General features: G+C 40.2%; 1 protein-coding gene across 1 annotated transcript in view; it reads left to right on the top strand.

Annotated features, from left to right (window-relative positions):
- The window catches only part of COL28A1 (collagen type XXVIII alpha 1 chain), a 101,059-nt gene that overhangs the window by 31,635 nt on the left and 44,637 nt on the right, over positions 1–24,787 (top strand). The window contains exons 5-14 of the mRNA XM_077447551.1: positions 916–975; positions 1,208–1,261; positions 3,371–3,415; positions 7,223–7,249; positions 8,007–8,051; positions 11,304–11,348; positions 13,733–13,786; positions 14,759–14,827; positions 17,044–17,112; positions 20,031–20,099. Coding sequence (XP_077303677.1) covers positions 916–975; positions 1,208–1,261; positions 3,371–3,415; positions 7,223–7,249; positions 8,007–8,051; positions 11,304–11,348; positions 13,733–13,786; positions 14,759–14,827; positions 17,044–17,112; positions 20,031–20,099 — 537 coding nt within the window. The remainder of the gene's footprint in view (positions 1–915; positions 976–1,207; positions 1,262–3,370; positions 3,416–7,222; positions 7,250–8,006; positions 8,052–11,303; positions 11,349–13,732; positions 13,787–14,758; positions 14,828–17,043; positions 17,113–20,030; positions 20,100–24,787) is intronic.

Genomic DNA, 24,787 nt, shown 5'->3' with positions numbered 1-24,787 from the left:
CTCCGTTTATAAGTAGGACTTGTTTGTAAGTCAGATGTTTGTAACCTGGGGGCCGCCTGTAATGTATTGCTAGAATAGATTGGTACTGTTTTGCAATAAAGTGATTCTGCAACACACATGTTTATTAATCAAACACAGTTTTAATTGTATCATTATATTGTGTGTGTTCACAAATCATACAATGTGTGTGTGTTTTTATTTAAATTAATGTTTTGGTAAATCTGTGCACAACTATGATACATAGAAAATTAGCAATATTATTTTGAATTATTTAGGTCGACTATTTTTCAGAATCTATATTGCCTAGGTGGCTTATTCTGAAGTGAAGTTAGCTTTATTAGTGAATTAAAAAAAAAAAAGTTTATGAGATGCAAAATAGGATTAATCCATTAACCCAACTTTTAGCCCTTGTACACATGGTCGGAGTTTCCGTTGGGTATGTTTCCTATCGGACCGTTTTGTCGGATATTTCGGACTGTGTGTGGTCTGCATTGGACTGTTTCCGTCGGAATATCCGACGGACCAATTTTTCCAACTTGCCAGTAAAATTTTCAGACAAAATGCTCCTATCGGACATACTCCGATCATGTGTAGCCTACTCCAATGGACAAAGTGCCAAGCATGCTCAGATCAAATTCCTAGACCAAAGCTATTGGCTACTAGCCTGAACGTAGTCCCGTCATAACGAAATAATGCGACATCACTTCCGGACCTCTTCCGGAAATTAATCCGTCGGATTTGGTTGTCAGAATCTCCGACCGTGTGTACAAGGGCTAAGACTTATTAGCATTGTGACTTATTCTGACCTTGACCCAATTTGATCCAATTTCATCATTTGTCACTTTCTCTATTTCTTAGCATCTCTAGTAATTTAACCTACAATTGTGAAGGTTTATATTTTATATGTTCTTCCAGTGCCGTCAGTCACCTATCTGCACTTGTGAAAAAGGGGAAAGAGGACTTCCTGGATCTGCTGTGAGTACAAATAATATCATTAAAAACAATCTTTAACTGTTACTGGGCAGGAGTATTGACATTGCTTTTTGTCCATATGAAGCCTGTTTTAAAAATGTGTTTTTAATAAATATTTGCAAGGCTGGGAAGTTATCCAAAGCAATAAATATAGTAAAAGTATGAATAGAATAAATAGTAAATAAACAAATTGTGAAAGTAAAATAGCAAAACCTTTTTTTTTCCTTTTTTATAGGGTAAAAAGGGGCGACCAGGTGATGATGGTGCTCCTGGTCTAAAAGGTGGTAAGGTACGATGCTTTTATTTCTATCTAGAATTTAAAAAACAACAGATAATGCTGGATGATGCTTTTTTATTAAACACTAGGGGGAGATTTAGTAAAACTGGTGCAGTTAGAATGTGGTACAGCTGTACATGGTAGCCAACCAGCTTCTAACTTCAGCTTGTTCAATTAAACTTTGACAAAAAAACTTGGAAGCTGATTGGTTTCTATGCAGAGCTGCACCAGATTTTGCACTCTCCAATTTTAGTAAATCACCCCCATGGAGTTCTGGATAAAAGCCATGTGCTTTCAAGTTTATGTATGTGTTTACAGCAGACTTAGTGCTGGTTCACACTTGTGCGCTGCAAATTCTGTGAGGTTTTCGTACCGCATCCAAATCGCATCCCCTACATGCGAACCACTGAGGGAGTGTATGTCAAGTTAATACCACCCCATAATCGGTTCGCAAAATACACTGCGATTTTCCAGAATCAAATCGCATGGCTGTAAACACCCATGTGATCAGATTCTGGTGCGGGCCAAAAAAGGGTCCTGCGCGATTTTGGTGCAGATTCAGTGAGATTTGTGCCAAACAGAATAATGGCTCAACTCGCACTGCTGAAAAATTGCATGTAATTTGAACAGGGATGGGGTTTACAGTGTGAACCAGCACTCAAAGTGATGGTGAGCCAATGTAAAGCTTGATATAAAAAAAAAACAAAAAGACTGCAAAGGTAATTTTATATGTAGCCATCCCACCACCAATTTCTCAGACTTTCATCCCGTTTAGGGGTTATAGATCTAACAGAGATTGTTGGATGCCTGTTCAGTGTGGTTTTGTCTGCCAGCCCTTATATTATTACTTCCTTGTTCTGTAGGGACATGGGGTTTGTAGATTGAACAAAACCTAGGAGAATCTAGTTGGAGTTGAACTTTAAATTATTTTGAAAATATGTTTGTCTTTAAATACATAATTTGCATGAAATTTCCAGTAAATATAACTCGGCTTAAAATATTTTAAGTTAACAACAATGCTGAAGTAAAGGTATTCTGTGGTTTCTGCATGTACATGTGTTGTTTTCAGACCAATCCTGGTCTCTGTGTAGCGCTCTTTAATCTTAGGCCCAGCTATACCCAGACCCTGGCTCCTGCCGAGATTAAGCCTGGCCCTCAATCCACTATTAAATGACTGAGCTTCTTAAAGCAGAACTTCACCCTAAAAGTGAAGTTGCGCTTTCAACAATTCCCTCCTAACAATTTTGGAGGTTAATTTTTTCGGGTAGCGGGGAGGGAGTGGGTACCTAGTTTTAGCAGGTACCAGCTCCCACTTCCACTGGAATTACTTGGGTGAATCTACCAGAAGTTGTCCCCCCTCCCCTCTGAAGGATCATTCAGAGGGGAGGGGGTACATCATGCAATGATGTTGATCTACCACTATGCACCCACCTCAAGGCCTGACAGGTCGGAACCTAGGCAATCACACTAGCAAAAGCTCCCCAAAAAGGCTGGAGCCAGGTAACACCAAAACGATCTGAGGTTTACAAAAAAAACATTCAAAGAACATAGGCCAATCTAGGGGATCAACAAGATACCGTATATAACAATTACTTATTAGGCAAAATAACAGACAGTACTTAGTCTAAATGACCATAATGAGATGATACAAAATGTTTACGGCTTACATTTTGGTAAATAAAATTATAAATAATATGAAAGTTTATTCTGTTTTAGTCTTGGCAATAAATGTATTTTCTTTTGCCCTAAAAAGTATAGTAAAACATATTTTTTTACATTATAAATCCTTTGTCATAACAATTTTGTACCTTACAGTGAATGATGATTATTTATTCATATATTATTATTAATATTATTATTATTGTTATTATTATTAAGTATTAATTTTTTTCAATATTTGTCTGTTTGCTCATACATTACCATTGCAGTAACACAAACCATATGGATCAGCAGTGTGCAGCATGTGATCTGGAATCTAAAACTTGGCCTCAGATTAAATATCTCTGATTTCTATAATGTTTGTACATTACTTAGTCGATTAATGATAATAGAGATTTTAAGGCACACTATTTTTGGAATTACCTCTAAAATTACGATATGGTGTTTTTACCCTTATTACAGGGAGAATCTGGACTTAATGGCATTCCTGGACGAGATGGACTAGAGGTAACTGAACAAATTTAACATAATATGGATAGGTTATAAATGACCATACACAGTAAATAATATAATGCTTCTAAAGGATCTACTAAACAAAACCAGACCCTAAAGCCTTGTATACATGGTACGATTGTTAGCAGGGGATTGTCTTACTGTTAGTATGCTCCTTTTGACAATTGTTCTCCAACTTTCGGCCAGCAAATGTTGGATGGCAGGCTAGTAAATTTTCGGCGGGCAACGGTTTGACATTAGATTTTCATATGGCCAGTACATAAATCCGTCACACTAAAGTCGAAAGTACAAACACGCATGCTCGGAATAAATGCTCACCAAACACAACATTAACAGAAGGGGCCCAAAGGGTGGCGCTCAAGAGCTGAAATTCCTTGTAGTATGTTATTATGTTCATGTTTGTGGCACGACAATTGTGTAACGTGAGTATGCAAGACAAGATCCTGGCACAGGCCCTTTTGACAAAAACCTGACACTCGGTTGGCCAACTATCGTACCGTGTGTATGAGGCTTTACTACTTAAAAAATATTCTAAGACCCATTTTGCTCCGTAGCAAGCTCAATGGAAGTCTAAGTGTACCCAATTTTTTGCACTACTATCACGCAGCCCAGTTAGCCCAAATGACTCTCTACCATGCAAAGGCAGAAACACCTTTATGGGTTGCCCTGGAAGCAATAGACCTCCACCCTATTACTGTAACCAACTTGCTTTGGCTGCCCACTTCAGTTCGGGGATATATCTCAAACCCAATAACGCAACTCTCTTTAAAATTTGGGACACATTACGAAAACCATTCAAATTAATCTCACCACATTCACCATTACTTTCCTTCCTTGGCCATCCGCTTTTCTACCCAGCCTACACTGAACCCACCTCTTTCATAGCCTGGGCCCAGGCTGGTCTGAGTCGCATATACAACCTGGTCACTAGTGACACTATAAAAACATTAACAGCCTTACAGGCACAAACTCAACTTCCTCAATGAGAGTGTTTCCGATTTCTTCAGATATCTCACTTTGTCCAAACCGTTATTGGGTCAGATAAGGAATTGGACAATTTATCTATCTTTGAGGGTATATGCGACTCGGACCCACATGCTCCGGGTATAATATCCTATCTCTATTCACATCTCACATCCCCTCCTGCTTCACTCCCTTCATATGCTTTACTGTGGTCCAAAGACTTAGCTGTGGACTTAGACATAGAGGACTGGTTGAATATATGGGCAAATACCAAAATCGCATCCCAAAATGTTGTCGCGTCGGAAGAAAACTATAAAGTTGATGACGTGATATTTGGTCCCGGTTAGGATCGCCAAATTCTTGCCATCCTACCTTCTTGCCATTCTTGCCATCCTACCCTCCTGATTGTTTCAGAGGATGTGGTGAAAGAGGCACGCATGTACACATATGGTGGACATGTGCAATGGTGCAACGCTTCTGGGCGACAATATTCCAAATGGCCTCAGCCCTACTCCGAGAAACTCTTGATCCTGACCCGTCCCTTGTCATATTGAACCACTGCTCACAGGACTACACTAGGGCGCAATTATGCCCTCCCCTCCAACTTACTACCGCAGCCAAGCAAACGATAGCGCGAGCCTGGAAGACTCCAACCTTGAATATCACTGAAGTAAAGAATAGAGTCACTCAAGCTATGGTACATAGTAAAATTGAAGCTACAATCCTGGACAGAGAACCCCAGCACCTCAAAATCTGGCGTCCATGGATAGATCAGTTTCTCCCTCCTGATTTTGACAAACATCCCCTTCGAGCCCTGACCTCTCGTGCTACGCTTGAGAGTTCGTACCAAGCCTTTTTGGCCTGTGTGAGCCACCTGAACACTACCTTCTCCTCCTAATCTTTACCACTTCAAACTTCTCCCCACTCTCCCCTCTCTTTCTCACTTCTTTCTCTCCTCCCTCTTCCCAATCCTTCTCCCACCCTAATATACTCTACCGGTAACAAAGATTGCTATACACACTCTATAGCTTATATTACTGCCCCCCTCTTCCCCCACAGAGAACCGTCTTAAACAAATCTGTTTGTGTCAATGGGCTCCCTCCCCCACCAATATGTTAACCAATGAAAACAATCTGATTGCACAAAAAATGTTTGTTATGTTGCTCATATTTCGCTGTACCGCCGTTATCCTACCTCAATTGATTACTCTCTGTTCTATGTACTTGTCTTATGTTAAACTGAATGTATCAGTAATTGTTACTTGATTGTTACCAATAACATTTTCGAAAAGAAAGAAAAAATATTCTAAACTATCTGATCTGTGGTTTTGCACACCTGCAGTGGGCATTATGTTGACCTTATATTTATTTATTGATTTATTTTTTCTTCCTTTTTTTGGTTTAATATATCTTTATTGAAAAGGATGGCATTGTACAGAAAAAAAAGAAAGAGAATTATGCCTTTTGACCTTGACTTAAATAAACATAGGCCAACCAAGTAAATATATTTCAACATTCCCTATTTATGTTGCAACCAACTGAGAAATAGAAAAAAGAAAAAAAGATTGCACAAATGGAGACATGCTATAGAGTATTCGTAATCAATGCCAATTTTTATATAATAATAATAATAAACAGAACAAAAGAAGACAAGACAAGACAAAACAAGACAGGCCAAAACAGAAAAAAAATATATAGTATAACACAAAGGCACCCCAAAATAATAATTATACGACAAGAAAGATAACAGCTGAGGGGATTCTGAAAATTCTACCCACGGGGCCCAGACTTCCCTAAACTTTCGGTCTTTATTGTTTGCTATAGCTACTAGCTCTTCCATCCTCATTATGTAATTCATCTCTAGTACCCATTCCGGTATTGTTGGTGTTATTGTTGATTTCCAATGTCTTGGAATTAAAGCTCTTCCTAGCATCAGGAAAGATCCGAATAATCCCTTTTTAATTGATTCAATTGATCCCGTAATCAGAGATAGAATCACTGATTCCGGGGTCTGCTGCCAGTTCTTGCCAGTGATCACATGACTTAGTTTAAATAAGTGTAATAATGTGCCTCCCGATTTACAACATCTCCAACATAGATCAGACGTGGCTGAATTGATTTTATATTTATTTAATGGAGAATGCAGCAGGAAGAGCTGGAACACACAAAGGTAGACAAGACCACCCACAATTCCCAGGTGGGCCAGAACAGAGTTCCAAAAACAGGTGCAGAATGTTCCAGTTGACCACTCAATCATGAAAGAGGCATTGCTCTAATTTACATTACTACAAAACCCCAACATTTGCCGAACTGTTACATGTTTCAGCACTGGGCGGAGTACAGATATTCTCTGAACCACTCAACATCGATGTACCGAAAACATAAAAGGTTTTGTCTCCACCCCATACTGGCACTTCTTGAATCTTGACCCCCCCCCCAGGTTATGCCATTAATGGATAATCTATATTCTGAGCATTAATGAAGAGTACTGGGAATTAGCCATGAAATTAGCCATGGAAAAAACCTTGAGGATGATTTATTTTTTATTTTTGCATAGCGCTTATTACACTATATCCATTAAACCACAAGGACTACATTTTTCTTTGCTCAAGTATCAGGTGCCTGATGTGTGTTTTGGCACCTAACTCGGGACTGCCCAGTCATGTGTGAATTCTGTGATTGGATAGTATCCTTCAATCCAAAAATTCCCAAATTTCTAGCAACTCACCTTCTCAAAGTATAAAGAAGAATACAACACTTCTAACAATTGCAATTAAAACAATATGACTACTTTACTCATCAGAATTATTTTTCTGACCTTTTGTTTTTTTCTTTTCAGGGCAAACCTGGGTATAAAGGAGAGCCGGTAATGTATTTCATTTATTTATTACATATATTAAATGCAGGGGGAAAATGTACAAGGCGTGGGTTAAGTGAATGCTGTTGAAGAAATATAAATATTAAGGCTTCATGCACACTGGATGTTTGTGCAGCTGCTCCTAGGGGCGTCTGGCTTCTAGGGGTGTCTGCCTCTAAACTCCCCTCCATGTGAGCCTATGTGTCCATGCACACATAGGCTTTTAGCAACGTTTAATGACAGGGGCTTTTAGAGGCAGAAAAAAACCCACTGCCAGTGTGCGATCAGGAGCAGCAGAGTTTGAGCCGTTAAAATGTTTGACGCTTGTACACAAATGTAAATGAATCTAAATGTGTAATAACACTAGGCACGTTTAGTACTTGAGCGTTAATTAATTTCAATGGTCAGATTTAAATGAATGGCCAATGTAAATTAATTAATGCCCAAGCGCTTGAGGCCTCTAAACTTGCCTAAACACTTTTACAAGCGCCATGCATTTTTTCTGCCAAAACAATTCTGTCAGGATGAAAAGTTTCTAGGAGAGTTTACAAAATGTGCTGTATGCATGAGGCCTTAATGTTCAGTGTCCTCCACTATAATAATCAATTTGGAGTTCATTCTCAATGCACATTGTGCTATTTGTAATTGTTCCTTAAAGCTCAAATAATCACCGGAAGGACTAACTAAAATGCACTGGAGTAGTGAAAACATGCTCTCTTTTGAGAATTAAGGTTTAATTTGGCATATTACTTCTTTTTCCTCTTAGGGTGAGAGAGGCGAGTGTGGAATTCCTGGCATCAAGGGTGATCGGGTACGTAAGTACACATCATTGGTGACGTTTGTTCCAACTACTGCAAAATCAAGATCGGCAGTGATTCTACAGTAGTTAACTGTATTTAAAATAGATTTGCTTTGCTTTTGTCAGAAAGTTCTAAAGTGTTAAAATCAGCAGCTGTTTGTGCTGCACTTACAGGTAGTAAACAAAAGTAAAAGTAAAAGACAAAGTAAATAAAATTAGCAGTGCAAATCACATAAGAATCTCTGAAATTGAATGATGATAGACTCCTTATAATTTTTACATATACCAACACCTCCCTACCAATACTATACCAATATTATACCACCAATACATATATCTAATTAACCTATACATGTGGTCTCTATAGAAAATAAAGTGGAAGTGTAAATCCAATATACATATAAATCACAGGTTTCTTTATACAAAAAACTGTTGATGCATAGGGACATCTAATTATCACAAAAATACTTGATTTGTAGTGACATCTAAATATAAAAAACACATATAAAAAACATCCTGAAAAAGTGCACGTATGAATATATTCTCAAACTAAAAGAACATATATTTCATAAATAAGTGAAAAGTGTCCAATCAATTATTCAATCAAAAAAATTATTTTGTATTCCCCAAGAACATGCGTGCAAAAAAAATAAATCTAAAATCCAGATTTCAATCCCCAAAAAAATACATATAAAAAATAATAGAAAGCGTGATCCAACAATTCATATATTCAAATATCCAATGTGCTCCTTCATCAAAAACGTCCTAAAGGGACTAACCAGATGTTGTGGCTGGTCAAATTATAAACAGCAATTGCGCAGATCCCCTTTCCACTCTGCTGACTCAAACGTGTCCTCCCATCAGTCTCTCTCCCGCATTGGACAACAGATTATTAGGGGAAAGAAAGAAGGTAAATCTCCATAGCACGATCTCATTTAAAAAAATTGTTTATTAAAACTTGCTTAAAATACACTCACATTTCTTAAGTGTAAACCCGACACTAGGGAACAATCGCTTGTTAGTATCATATGTTTCCCTGCTCCTGGCTATGATCCAAAGTGCCTCACTTCCGTTATATGCAATGGAACTAATTTATTAAAGGCAAATAGGCTGTTCACTTTGCAGGGTAAGTTTCCCAGCCTAATAAAAAAAAATGCAATTCTTCTGGTTTCCATCACGCAAACATTTGCAAGCAAAAATTTAATTTTGTACAATTTTTCTTGCACATGATTAGGTATTCTTTGAAAACGAAATTTATTCATTCACTAAGCTAAAAGAAAATTCTCTTGCAAAGTGAACATGCTCATTATCCTTTAGTAAATCAACCCTGATATCTCATGCATGCAGTGCCTTATACTTCTTGACTACAAGCATTGAGACATATCTTTAAATTGTACACATTGTCTTATTTATCTACTACATGCGGTGCTTTATACCTATCTTTCACACAACATGCATTTCTTTACCTTGTCCCAAGCTAAATAGAGTTACTCAGCAATTTAAACAGACCCTGTAAGTCTGTAAAAAAAAAAAAATCCCATCCTAACGTTAATGTTTGGTGGCCTATGTCTCCTATCTTTCCTCCACTCCAGCCCTGTAGGCTCTATAAGACTCTTTATCGCTCAACAGTTCTGGGAGTGTTACTTATGCCCCTCACTGTGGATGTAGCTCCATCTCCTGACCCCCACGTTTCTATTGTGTCCTGTATACCTCATGAATTTGGTACAGTTCTGCAGCCTTCTCTATACAGGAGTATCTTCAGTAAGCAACCAATGAGTAAGGCAAGGTATCCAGCTTCTTTCTGTGTGGCCATCACATACAGCTGGGCCTCACATACTGTAGATAAAGGGTATTCAGGTCATCATGCTTGCACTCCTCCCAAACCTACACATTGTTCACGTGCACAGATGCAGGTCCTAAACCTTTTCACCACATCCCCTGGTCACTGTACACTTTAATTCCTTAATGCCCACAGTACTCTTACATAGGCCTATGTTTCCATGATCCAGATAGAAGCTCCAGAGATCCAACCAACCACCCCAGATCCATGTGACATGGGGGCCCAGGCCAGCTGATGCATCATATATGAGGATTTTTTTCTCACTGTCAGGTGGGAGACTGCTTTTACGCCATCACCAACCATTTGTGGGCCAACCAGGCTTGCACCAGTCAGTGTACATAATTCTTCTCCCCAGACAATAGCTGTACTTAACACATTACTCCAGTAGATCACCACACAGAGGCTTCTTGGTTGCAGAGGTAACCTCTTTTCTTGTATCAGCATAAAAAATTGTTCCATTCCAATGGCAATAAACCTTTTTACAAATAATGGCAACAAGGATCATTTTAAACAGTCACATCACTGAGCAATGTTAGAAAGGAGGTGGAGCATTGCAGTACTCATTGACATGCCAAAAGTAAATTTTCCTAGTTCCTGTTCACAGGCATGAGTGCTGTAGTCATTCCGTGCCCTTCCCACAAAGGAGTAAGCACACAAACAATATCCTAGATGTACTCTCCTCTGCGGCTCCAGGTTGTCTCTGCTGCCCTCACTCCTCCAACCTTTTAAAATAGAAACCCATGACATCACAACTCAACCTTTAAGGAGGAGCTAAAATTAAAGGGGAGCCGACCCCTTCCTTCAAATGGACTTGTCAGAGAATGCCCCAGTGTTTTCAGAAGACTAAATTGGGTGTAAATTTGGACTTTTTTATTTTCACTCTATGAATCGTGCAAATGACAGCAATATTTAAAGTATTAACCTTAATCAACCAATCAGATTTATTGGAGTTCATCGACATGTGATTTCTGGTTCCTGTGGGTTACAGCAATTTGTCATTGCTATTTTCTGCCTTATGATTTTACTTCTTTTAGCGCTGGTTCACATTGGTACGATTTGACATGTGATTTGACATTCAATTTCCGGTAATGGCACCATCCTAATCGGTGCGACGCCCCATCAGCGGCGCTGCACTGATTTCAAAAAGTAGTTTCTGTACTACTTTTTGCGATTTCAGTCTGAGATTTACATTGACATCTGTGCAGAAATCTGCACAGATGTCTCTGAAATCACTGTCGAAATCAGGACTGACATGCGCGAGTGAAATCGTGGGAGTTCAGTTGAACTCAATGGCTTCATTCCCACAGCTCAGTGTAAACCTGGGCTTAATTTCCTCTTCAGAAAAGGTGGAAGTCCAGGAAGAATTATCTCTGTGTGTACCATTCTGAATTCATTCATAGTAACATTTTTATTTTATCTTTTAGGGTCCTGAAGGTCCTACTGGTCCCAGAGGATTAAGAGGTGTGCAGGTAAGAACTCATTTTAGGTGATCTAAACCCAAAATGCAGAACAACCATGTTTTTATGATGTTTTGTAGAATTATACTGGAATAACTGGTTGAAAATATGGTAATTTTTCTAAAATTGACTTCCCCACCGTATGGTGGTATTATAACAATTTAGTAAGCTGATTTACCAGAACGATTTGCCGCGAACATTGGAGGGAAAGCAATAATTCTAGCACTAGATCTTCTCTGTAACTCTAAACTGGTAACCTGTAAAAAAATGTAAAGCGTTATCTATGGAGATTTTTAAGTACTGAAGTTTTGTGGCATTCTACAAGTGTGCACAATTTTAAAGCGTGACAGGTTAGGTATCTATTTACTTGGCATAACATCATCTTTCACATTATACAAAAAAATCAGACCAACTTTATTGTTTATTTGCTGCGCAAATACTGTGTGACATAAAAGGTTGCAAAGACCGGCATTGTATTCCCTAGGGTGTATGCTAAAATGATATATATAATGTTTGGGGGTTCAACTTCTGAGTAATTTGCTAGCAAAAAAAAATGACGATTTTTACTTGTAGGAGAGAAGAGTGAGAATTGGCCTGGGTGGCAAGTAATATACAAATAATTATTATAGCAGGTGGCTTAACGGACAAATTACTGAAGTTTGAAGTTATAACTTCAAACCAGTAATTTCACAGTAAATAGGTAAATAATAAATTATTATCTTATAACATATAGCATAATAATATATGTTTTAGCTTGAATAAAACAGTGCTCTTTCAACAGCAGCAGATCCTCTTAACTGTGTGAGGAAAAAATGGGATTGTGGGTAAATCTTATACCCATAAACACATGTTTTTTCCTTGTATTTAAGAGGGCTGGGCTGGAAGGGAGCATTTGTCTTTTAGACCAGTGGTCATAAACCCTGTCCTCAGGGCCCACTAATAGGCCAGGTTTTAGGTATTACCTTGGGGAAATGCAGACTAGAATACTGCAATCACTGAGCAGCAAATTATATCACCTGTGATGTATTTCAGTTATCTTGCAAACCTGGCCTGTTAGTGGGCCCTGAGGACAGGGTTGATGACCACTGTTTTAGACACATGCCCCCTTCTATGACACTGCAGTGAGAGGACAGCCTCCGCTGCAGTATTTTTATTGGACAGCGTGGGCCAATGGTACTTTACCATTGGTCCAAGGCTCCAAGCTATCCATTGGGCTCTGTGTCTCTGACAAGAAGTGAGAGGCACTGTGAGCTCATCCTCTCAGTCTGCTGAGAGTTATGGTTACATTTATTTACTGCCCCAGTAATAGTAGTGAATGAGTCAGGAGCCCTCCTCAATGGTAACATGCAATGCAAAAACACACTTTTAATAGAGAATAATCCAGGCACCTTAAAGGGTCACACAAGAATATGCTAAAACCAAACATTTTTAATACCAAAATCAAAACAGTGCATAAAATACATTGCAACTCTACAGGGCCTTGCCCACACTGGCATTTATATGAATGCTAACTCCACCCATTACATCACAGAGGAGGGATTTCTCTAAAAGGGGAGCTAGCACCTAATTACAACTTTCCCATTACTATACCATATACAGAGCCATCTAGTGGCAGGCAAGCTAACTTCACAAAATTCAGCAGGGGGAGAAGCAGCAATCATTTTATTGTAAAACTGAACAGACTGATGACATGAGGTAAATGGATCACAAGCCCATGCAGGGAGATGAAAGTGTGCCAGTGGGGTACTGTGACTCATGGGTTCTATGGATGACTCTGCTGAGGCTGGTGGAATGAACAGCTGCCTCTAACCCTGGAGCCCCTGGAGTGGGTGCTAAGCCCCATAGATGCCGGACCAATGGATGGCCAGCACACCCGGAGTTGACAGCTGCGTTCCGGGCCCATCGCTACCAGCAGGGAGAAATATCAGGAGTGGGTGGAAGTGCTCCACTATGTAGACAATATTGTGCAGGCAACCAATGAGGGAGAGCCGAATGGTCTGGTTGTCAATCCATGCAGCAGCAGGGCAATGGGGTTAAAATAGAAGAGTTGCCAGAGCTTGGTCAGGATGGACTACATGTTTCAAGGATCAACCCCTTTGTCAGTTCACGTGACTAACTTCACCTGTCTACATACAAGTGCTTTCTGGTTGTTTGTGGAAACCATTGGAGGGTACCCTGTTAGTCAGGAACTGACTTCAGTTTAGTTTGTTCTTTGTTTGTTGTCTCCTGTTTGGTTTGCCACTGCCCCTACCGCTACCATTTAAACCTTCATCCCTCACAAAATATATTGTACACTGTATATAGAATACATTTTTTAGCTGAGGGAGTACAGTAAAGGGTATGGATCACTCATATAATTTAGAACTAACACTTTTGTTAATTTTAATGCCATCTAGGGTATTCAAGGACCACCAGGAGATCAAGGTTTTGAAGGACTGCAAGGACAAAAGGTAAGGAAATATTATAAGTGTGAACATATAGACTGGGCTTAAAGTAATAACAATTTTATGAAAAAAAAAACACTTATAAGACAAATTCATGCATTTGAGTCACATAAAATTGCCCAGTTCTTTGATGACAGAGGAAATATTGTAGTGCTTATAGTAGGACTATACGTAAATTAAAATCCTCAACTATCATTGACAATCCTGCTACAATGAACTAACAAATTGCAAAAGAGCCCATGAAATATTTACCTAAAATTAACCAAACAGGATGCTCCTTCTAGCTACAAGTTACGTGGTCTCTGCTTAAGGGATTTGGAGGGACCAACATTCTTGCTTACCATTTATTAGTTTAACAGAGCAGAATCCTCTTATTTGCTTTAAATAACTCCCCTGAAAAAAAAATCTTACAGATCTGTGTGGACAGATTCCTCTATCCACACAAAAGAGGTGAATGAACAAATTCTAAACCTGCTGGGACAATATATTCTGACAGCAGCACCCTAATCAAGGCAAATTTTCCAATATGTCCTTTTGACATAAGACAAACAAATGATTGGCTTCTGTTGAGTGGGAATAGCCACATATTGATTGAAAAGTATCCGGTCCCTTTTGAGCCAGCCAAACTTCGGTGAGTGCAATTTTAGAGCTTCTGTAAGATTTTTATTACTGCCTGTATACCCAATAAGCAGTTACTCCCCTAATTGCCTGACTGAAGACAAGGAAAAGTGAGAAGAAATCTTCCTAAATTAAAAGGAAAGCCGACCTTTCATAGGTGTCACCAGTAGTATGTCCCAATTGTGTCCAGAGCAGGCTTTGAGTAGAAATCTACTCAACTGAGACACAGATAGCAAAAGCAAAAAAACAAACAAAGGTAGTAAAGCAAAAGTAAAAATGTCAACACCATGTCACCTACTACTATTATAAAGAACATTGTAATTAGTACTGTATATATTGACTGTTTATATTTTTCCATAGGGTGATAGAGGTCTCCCTGGGCCACCTGGATTTCAAGGAGAAACAGGGATAGGACTGCCAGGATCAAAGGTAACAAATAACTGAACCATTTATCTTCTGACCCTCCTAGTCAGAAGACTATTGTTGGACATGTAGAAACACTCTACATCTAACAGATGTGTGTATAGTGTGAATTGCTATGCATTATTAATACATTATATGGATACCCCTTTAGATCACTTTATTGCAGGGAAGCAATCTAATTTGGACAATATAATAGATCCCCTGAGTACCAATGAGTAGGGGTTATTACATACATAGACATTACATGGCTTCATCTTCACATGACTTGTTTTGTTATATATTATAACGCCATGGAATATGATGATGGTATACCAATAATACCAATAATCAGACACTAGGCTTAGTTATGCCATTACTGTGCACTGGGCTTTGGTCCTTTTTCTTTGCTGTAGTTTTTCTATTGTCCAAACAGCACAAAAAAAGAAAAAAGAAAGATACTGAAGATCAATTTATGGAGAATGGAGTACCGACCGGCAGGGCCACTGATAGAAATCATGGGGCCCCGTACAGCCTACCAGACGGGGCCCCCTTCAGCCTCACCCCTGGTCCCTCCCCTATACTGAGAGGCTAGGGTATACATAAAGTCTAAATTGTGGGCGTGGCTATTTTAAAAAATATGCGCTACGCGGAGCTGGAAAATGGACATGGTTTAAATTACGCTTAATTATTAGGTGTGGTTAGTCTAAGATGACTGTGTGTAGGATGCAGATGATACTGTGCTGCGTTCATAACTGCACTGTCCAATTTTTCACAGTCAAATAGTTCTACATGAAAAAGAAGACGCCATGTCAGCTAAGCCCTTTAAAAAAAAAATCTAAACTTTTAATGAGAAGTAATATGTCTAAGGGAACGGTTCACACAATGGCTGCATCTGAATTGCGAAGAAATGTGCTGTGGATTCCTGTAAAATTCAACCTGCATGCAAAATGCACTGCTTTTGTGATGTGCACCAGGTGTCAATAAAAAGTCAATGAAACCTCAAACGCAGGTTTCCAAACGTAGCGTGTTTGCCCTGCCCCTGCCAGCCCTGGATCATGTGATCTGGTTGCATTGCATTTTAAAAAGTAGTGCATACACTACACTACACACACTACACTACTTTTTGCACTACTTTTGGTGCAGTGCAATTTTAGCCCATTCAAAATGAATGAGCTTGAAATTGCACTGCAAAGACCTGCATGTGAATTGCACAGGAACGCACAGTGCGTTCCTGTTTGATTCAGCTCCAGGCATGGTGTGATCCAGTGATTTAAATAGAAAAAAAGTGGGGTTTGCTGACATTGATGGCATCTCCTTTTTCATGCAGCACTTCTGCGAGAAATATGGCAGTGCAGTATAATACCCAATTTCTCACAATCAGGACAGCTGTGCTACATGAAAAGCAGACATTAGACTTTACATTGCAGTTAATGTGACTGGGCTAACCTGCAGTCCCCTGAGAATCCAGATCCACTGCTACCATAATGCAGCTCATGTGTGCACATCAGAAGAAGCCAGGAACGATCATCCTCAAAGCCGACCACACCCCCTCCCTCCCACTCAACTAGGAGATCTCACAGTCAGGCTCCACCTTTCTGCCTCTGAAATGTGTAGCCCCAGTGACAGCTCATTAAAAGCAGTTGAACAGCTGCTGAGGGAGGAGCGGACGGGGAGTTGGAGAAAGACTTTTTTTCTTTTTCTTCTGCAATCTGTTCAGATTGCTCGGGCCCCCTGGTGGTCGGGCCTGGTATAACAGGGCCAGTTGTACTGGCTTATCAGCGGCCCTGCCAACCGGGTATCTAGTTTTCTTGATCCCGGATGATAATAATAATAATAAAAAACAAAACGAAAAAAACAATGTCTTCTAATTCCCTGACTGAGTAAACTTTTACACTTTACTCTCTGTTATTGTAGATGTAATATATAATTGTTTATCTAAAACCTTAAAAAAAGCACTTGAATTCAAACCCCTTCACCAACACTTACCCAGTGTTGCACGCAAGGACAATTATACATATTTCCTAGGTCAATTTACAGCCTGTATCACAACACTACAACAATGCATGTCAACCTTACTTTTCTGAAATAACAATAATTATTTCATATCATATATTTTAGGCTACATACATGGGGAGAAATATATGTTCAACGTGATATATTTTAAAATTTCAACAGTGATTATATTTGGATATGGCTATGTGTGATAGCATTTTTGTTATTATTTGCTCTCTTTATGTATTTAGGGAGACATGGGAGTACAAGGAAGACCAGGTCCAAGTGGTCCTCCAGGAATTGGAGAGTCTGGACCACCGGTGGGTATTTTAATGTTTGTTAAAGTATCTGCATTGGGTTTAGAAATTGCATTTTTTCTGAATATTCAACATGCCTAATCAGTTATTTTATGAAAGCTTAAAGTTAGGAAAATATGAGATACAATGTTTGCCAAAATCTTTCAAAGACTTACAGCATAAGCAAAGATGTCGCAAGATGACCCTCACATCTACAGCTGCATGGATGAAGACAAATAACTGGGCAACAAAAATCCCTGCCAATAGTTACCCAATCTATTTGTATCCTGCTTAATTTTACAATATCATGAGTATGTTGCTCCCCCATCCAAGTCATAATTGAAAGATTTGATTCAACGTAGTTATCGTGGTATCAAGCCAGCCCTTCAACATTTTAATCTGTGTGCCCAGAGGTGTCCGTGGTCTGTTAGAACCCTAGAAATACCCCTGATAGGTTGTATGTATTCTATTGTGTGTATGCCTGTTAATTAATTTTTTCAGATTTTTTTTCCTTTCATGGGATTCAGTACCCACCTGTTGTGCTGTCAGCGCTCATGCCTTTTTCACTCTTCCTTCCAGGTTCTGAACCTTTGGCCGCTTGGTTGGTTGGGCCATAATTATGTCACCTCAGCACATGAGCTCAGGAGTCAAGTCCTCATGGCAAAAGTGGTGTTGTCATTATACACTGCGCTGCATGTACACGTCTTATGCCGCGTACACACGACAGGACTTAAGTCCGGCAGACTTTCGACGGAGTTCTGACAGAGTTCTGACGAACTTACCGAATGAATGGACTTGGCCACACACAATCACACCAAAGTCCGACGGATTAGAACGTGATGACGTATGACTGGACTAGAATAAGGAAGTTCATAGCCAGTAGCCAATAGCTGCCCTAGCGTCGGTTTTAGTCCGTCAGACTAGCACACACACGAGCGGATTTCTGGGTCCGGCAGAGTTCTGGCGGAAAAATTTGAAGCATGTTCCATTTCTAAAGTCTGTCAGACATTTGTGAATCAAAAGTCCGTTGCAGCCCACACACGATCGAATAGTCTGCCGGAATCATTCCGTCAGACTTTTGATGTTGAAAAGTCTGCTCGTGTGTACGGGGCATTTGTGTACATAAATGCTAACAGACAAAGAGAGAGGTTTATGACAGAGAAACCAATAGGGTCCAAGATCATTTTAATTGTGGATAAAAAAAAGTCATATAAAAAGCATCATACAGTTTGAGGGCCACGCTCTTTCATTAGGGCTCAAAACAGGATAAAACTTGAATGGAATCAGAGGGAACAATAACTTCATTACTGAACTAGCATTGAATTCTCCACATGGAGGAACAACTTGGCAGCAGCTGCTGAGCAGCAATGGAGCTTCAGTACTGAGTCTATGCAAGTTTTATAGTGTGCACTGTGTTGAGCCCTGATGAAGGTGGAGTTGTTTTGCCCACGAAATGCTTTAACTGTTTTTATATTCCTTTTTTATTAACAATTAAAGTTGCATTGGACTCTTTTATCCAGTTTTGGTCTGATCCTTTCTGTATTACTATTGTTTAATCTACTGGCGTCTGCCCATGGAGGAAAGCTTTGCTGTGTGGGAGCTGCTTCTCCAGAGCTATTGAGCTTTTTGAAAGTTTTACTTTACCTGACTACACTTGCAAGTCTAAAAGTTTCCAGCGCCTCTTTGAGTATGTTGTTCTTGATCCATGGAAGTTCTCGCTGCAGGCTCTGGTGACCACCTTAGCATTACTTAAGCTGAGTTGCTATGAACATCACAGCATCGCTCTCCTCTGTCTCTTCAGTCAGTGAACCCCAGGGCCTCCCAAGGCCCATTATTGGGCCCCATACGTTTTTCCTGAAAGGACCTCCCTCCAGCTTTTGCTCCCACCCCAAAAAAAATCTTGCTGCTTCGGAGGTCCTTGCTATCCCTGCGGCTGAGTGTCGCCCAGGCTACATACCATATGTGTAATACCCTGCATATGCCTCTGAATCCATGAAAGGAAGGCAGCATAATTACTCCAATTCAAGGGTGGCTATGGATATTATTACAGGTGCCCATTGTTGACTGGTTTAGTTAACGGGTTAACAACACCCAAAATGTATATTTCTTTGCTCCACTACCTTGCTGGACCCATTACACTTGTGGCCTCACTCTAATACTGGATTTCCCATTATGGATAAAGCAGCAATACTATTCTTGGGAGCTTGTTGTATTGTACAATGCAAAATTCCTTATTCATTATTTCCTGTCAATAAAAATACTTGAACAGGTAAATACAAGCAATAATAGCAAATTGATTTAAATTATTTTTCAAGTAGTGTTTCTATGTACTTCCAAAACTATTTGGTCTTAGACAATTTAATTCTTAGGAGTTTGCGCAACCAGTAATGTATAGACCTTCAGTGCAACATTCTAAATGATTGGAAAACACATTTTCGCTTAATATCAGCAATCAGGCCTGCTTTTAAGCTATAACACTTCTGACAGACACATAATTACCTAAACCCAGATCATGTTGGGGCAAGTTTACAGTGGTTTATCTTCAGTCTGACAAATATTAACCAGATCTGTCTGCTGTTATTTTACCTTAAAATAGGGGAAAAATACTTACTATGAATTTCAGCTGAGTGTATCATAAATTTTACTGATATAAAATGATCTTCTGTAAGAAAATCGAGAATGTTCTCTTTGGTTAAAAAGGCATATGGGTCTGTTGTACTTGATTTAATTCTGCCCATATTTTCATCAATACAGAATACAATGTGCGCTTCCAACTATGCGCGCTTCCAACTATCTTTGAAGTTATAAGGCTACAGTACATTATTTTCAAGCAAGTTACAACTAGACAGACTACAAAGAAAGCTGCGTTTTTGTGTTATTAGTCAGTTCAGTGGATTGTATTTATAACATTTTGATATGTTGCAATGATTTCATTCTAATAGGGCCCTCAAGGACTTCAGGGGCTTCCTGGAGAAAGAGGATCTATAGGAGAGGGTCTGCCAGGACCAAAGGTAAGAGCTCCTTATCTATCTATTCCTTACACGTTTTAAAAATAAATTGCCAATTTACCAAGTATCTTGAGATGGAAATATCTTCAGATACCCAATGGTTGGCAGATTGGCCTGTCCAGGTCTTTGTGGGCATCCTCATTCAAAGCAGATTTGGCCATCCACAGATATGATCAGTTTTGTTAGATATGGGCATTTGGGGAAAATGTCAGAGGCTCGTGATGCAGCCTTTAGCGAAACCTGCTAACACAGTGCCAAAGTGCACAGGATTTGAAACCCTCAGGTTTCCCAAGATGCTGCACGATAACAATTTTGCATTGTGGTGAGGGGCCCACCTAATATTACTTTTGAATGGACTTTAAAGAGGACTTTTCTGACTATTTCACTAGAAGTACAAAACTCAAGGCTGCATTCTAATGATGTTTACTATTTACATCATTCTTAACTACCACTTTCCTCACAGTCTTCACTCTTGTCCACTCCCCTCTGACATGTTTCACCCAGATTAAGCTCTTCTGACTTTACGCTAGAAGTAAATAACTCTAGGGCGCCTTCTGATGACGTCAACCACTCAGTTTATTATGAATCACTGGCTTCTGCACAGTCCCTTCCCTTTTCCCTTCCCTTTTCCCTTCCCTTTTCCCTTCTCCCTTCCCTTTTCCCTTCTCCCTTCCCTTTTCCCTTCCCTTTTCCATGCTCCTGTGATGCACAGTGGTGTAGTGGGTAGCACTTTTGCCTAGCAGTAAGAAGGGTCGCTGGTTCAAATCCCAACCACGACACTACCTGCCTGGAGTTTGCATGTTCTTCCTGTGCCTGCGTTGGTTTCCTCCGGGTACTCCGGTTTCCTCCCACACTCCAAAGACATGCTGGTAGGTTAATTGGATCCTGTCTAAATTGTCCCTAGTATGTATGAATGGGAGTTAGGGACCTTAGATTGTAAGCTTCTTGAGGGTAGGGACTGATAGGAATGTACAATGTATATGTAAAGCGCTGCATAAATTGATGGCGCTATATAAGTGTGGTTTTGATTTGTGTACTTTTAGTGAAATAGTTTGGCAAAGGGAAGGGACTGTGCCGACACCAGTGGTTTTAAATAAACTGAATGGTTGAGTTTTGTACTTCAGTATTAGTGTGAAGAGGGATGTGCTCTTTTCTGGGACTGAAATCTAATGTGGAAGCTGAGCTGAGAGGTTGTGCATTTGAGACTTGGCGTGGTGCTGCCCGACTTGTCTTATTTCACTAGAAGGTCCAGAACATACTTTTGTAATTTAATTCCTAGAGAATAGTTTATTATGATCAATGAACAAGATGAGCTAATTAAATTTTTATACATGCTAAGAATAGGTGCAAGGCTGCAACCTAGGGGCAAGTAAGTGTAAGTACATTAAAAAAGCCAGTGAGCAAGCAGAGGTGCCTATAATAGGGTGTAGTCACCAAGGAAACAGGAATGTAGAAATTGTGACAGAATAGGAAGAAGGCGCTTGCAAACAAAAATAAATTGTACTGTGCACTCCAGTGATACAAGTCTGTGTAGTCAAACCAAACACAAAACACAAAGAAGTTAATGAGCTTAATTAACGCACTCTATGCAATCCTTTATTATTACTGTTTAGGATTTAAATAGCAACAGTTGACGCAGCAATGTAAAGAGGGACAGTACGATTACAATACATTTCAATACAGAAAAAATAGGAGGGCCTTGCTCATGGAGCTTACAATCTAAAGAGAGAGGTGGTAGTGGTACAAAAGGTAATAGCTGTGAGGAAACAAAATCAAAAGTGTAGCTGCCCCATAAGGGTGTCTCTAGCCAAAAGTTAAATAAAAGTAAGGCTCTGTACAAAAAAAATAAAACAAAAAAACTTTTGTGTACAAATACATTAGTCCATATTAGGATAAGGCCATAGTGTTCCCACACCGCCAAGAATTTTTTTTTCTTAATAAATAAAATCACAGTGAATACAGATAACAAGATGTCACCAGTTACCACATATGTGAAGAGTGCAAACTCACCAAATGTCCTGGACACCGTGACTCCTGTTTACTGGAAGGTTAAAACACACTCTGGGGGCATATACCCTCAAGAACATTTCCATTGGCATAGGTACACTGCCCTTCAGAATGTCCTGGATGGTCCCTGGGATCTTCCTCCCCCTCAGAGGTAAAAAATAGTTTAGTATTTATTTAAAATTCAATGTGTTCCATAAAAGCCATATAAAATGCACTCACATTTCATTGTGCCATACGTAGGGCACCAATATAAACAGCCTGGGTTTGCATACCATAGAACATCTCTGCTCCACTCCCACCGGATTTGGCACGCATTCCAGACCTCGGAAGCTGCAGGCCAAAGTGACATCAATCAAAAAAAAACTGGAAGTTTTTTTTTGGCTAATGTGCAGCACCTTGCTTTGGTTTTGATTTAGGAATATAGAAATAACAGATCTGATAGAATGTTGTGTTTTTTTAATAGGATATTTATTGTAAAACACCAATAATGTGTTTGATGACAAATGGTAATTTCTTCAGATAACAGGTATTGCATAGACTTATTGCACAGCTGGTTAGTAGGCATTAAGTGGCGATGAAGTATTCATTTTGACATATGACATATTTTGTCACTGCTGAGGGCTTGTTGACTGATCTGTGCATTAAAGTGTTACTAAACCCAGATCCCTGCATTCACTATATCTGGTCTCCCACAGTACACAGAACATGGACAGGCAAATATTTTTCGAAAAGATATAAACTGCTAAATAACCTTTCTCATGAGCAGTACATAGCAGTCTTGTGACTACTATCAGTGTCCGGTCGAGCACTGGTTAAAACTTGTAAGAGGGATTTTCATTCCCCTCTAACTGTCCTATGAGGCTGCATGACCCCTTTTCCCCTGTGTGTACAGTGCTGATCGGCCCTGTGTTAATCACATGCACCCTCCCAAAAATACTCACGGAGCATGTGCAGAGTGACTCCTAGGGCTCTGTGCTATCAGCAGGTGGATTGGGGACAGTAAAAGAAGGGAGGATCAGAGAAGACAGGATCAAACAGCCTTTTTACATGGGGTGCACAGGATTAACCCCTTCGGTTCCACAGTAAGTATAACACGCATGTTTTTTGGCATAAACAGACTGGTTTTACTGTTGTTCCTTTAACCGTTTGTCGCCCACCGGCTGTCATATGACGGCCAGGCGGCGCGGCTCTCGTTTAAACAGGGAATGCGCGCAATCGTGTGTGCACGTCCTTGTTCCGTCGGTGGCGGCATGTCACAGAGGCACCGCTCGCCATCGAAGGGGGTGAACAGCCATTGGGCTGTTTACCATGTGATCGGACGTGATGAAGTCACGGCCGATCACAGGTGGTACCGGCCCACTTTGCACGGCACATGCCCGTAATAGGGAGCGTGCTGTGCGTGCGCGTCGGTGGTGACATGTTCCCGGGAACATTGCTCATCACCGACGGTGGTAAACAGCCATTTGTCAGCGGCTGTTTACCACGTGATCGGCTGTGATCCTTTCACAGCCAATCACTAAATGTCAATAAACCGTGGTAACGAGATGTTACCGGGTTCTCCTCCTCACGCACCGATCGTGGAGATTGTGGTAGCATCTCGTTACCGCCTACAGTGTACACCAACACACACTGATTACCCCCCCAATAAAGAGGACTTTTCACCACCCATCAAAGTACCTGTCACAGTTCATCTGAGTACCCGAGTACCTGTCAGTCCATCTGAGTACCCGAGTACCTGTCACAGTCCATCAGAGTACCCGAGTACCTGTCACAGTCCATCAGAGTACCCAAGTACCTGTCACAGTCCATCTGAGTACCCGAGTACCTGTCACAGTCCATCAAAATACCCAAGTACCTGCCACAGTCCATCAGAGTACCCAAGTACCTGTCACAGTCCATCAAAATACCCGAGTCCCACATGTGTGACTCTATAGTCACATGGGCACATATATATTTGCCCATTTATATGAGGCCCTTGTCCCCATTAACATGGGGACATGGTGCTTTGAGGGGTCACAGTCCCCCAAAGTATCCTCCCAATGTTGAGGGCATGTGGCCTGGTATGGTTCAGGAGGGGGGGCGCTCTCTCGTCCCCCCCTATTTTCCTGAGGCCTGCCAGGGTGCGTGCTTGGATAAAGGGTCTGGTATGGATTTTTGGGGGGAACTCCACACTATTTTTTTATTTTATTTGGCGTGGAGTTCCCCTTAAAATCTATACCAGACCTGAAGGGTCTGGTATGGATATTTGGAGGGAACCCCATGTCATTTTTTTTTTTATTTGACGTGGGGTTCTCCTTAATATCCATACCAGACCTGAAGGGCCTGGTAATTGAATTTGGGGGGAACCCCATGCTTTTTTTTTATCAATGACTGTTCTCTGTATTACGGGGAGCCAACAATTCATTAGAGCCGCGAGTGCTTTTAAATGACTTTTTTTCCTGCAGAAATGACACTTTATTCAGGGACAGTTTTAAGCATGGGAAACATGCGCCCCTTTACAGGCATACTATACACACACCCCAGGTATGAAATTTAAAGGAATATTACACTTTTATTGTTTCACTTTAGGCATTATTAACCACTTAATAACCGCCCTATAGCCTAATGACGGCTACAGGGCGGTTTCTTAACTCTGGGAGGCCGTCATATGACGTCCTCCCAGAATTCCGCTCTCGCGCGCCCCC

The sequence above is a fragment of the Lithobates pipiens genome, unplaced genomic scaffold (assembly GCF_037356315.1).
Source record: "Lithobates pipiens isolate NorthernLeopardFrog02 unplaced genomic scaffold, aLitPip1_a1.2 Scaffold_22, whole genome shotgun sequence".
Classification (NCBI taxonomy): Eukaryota; Metazoa; Chordata; class Amphibia; order Anura; family Ranidae; genus Lithobates; species Lithobates pipiens.
The sequence above is the reverse complement of the archived record's forward strand: the minus strand, read 5'-3'. Positions and strand labels throughout refer to the sequence as shown.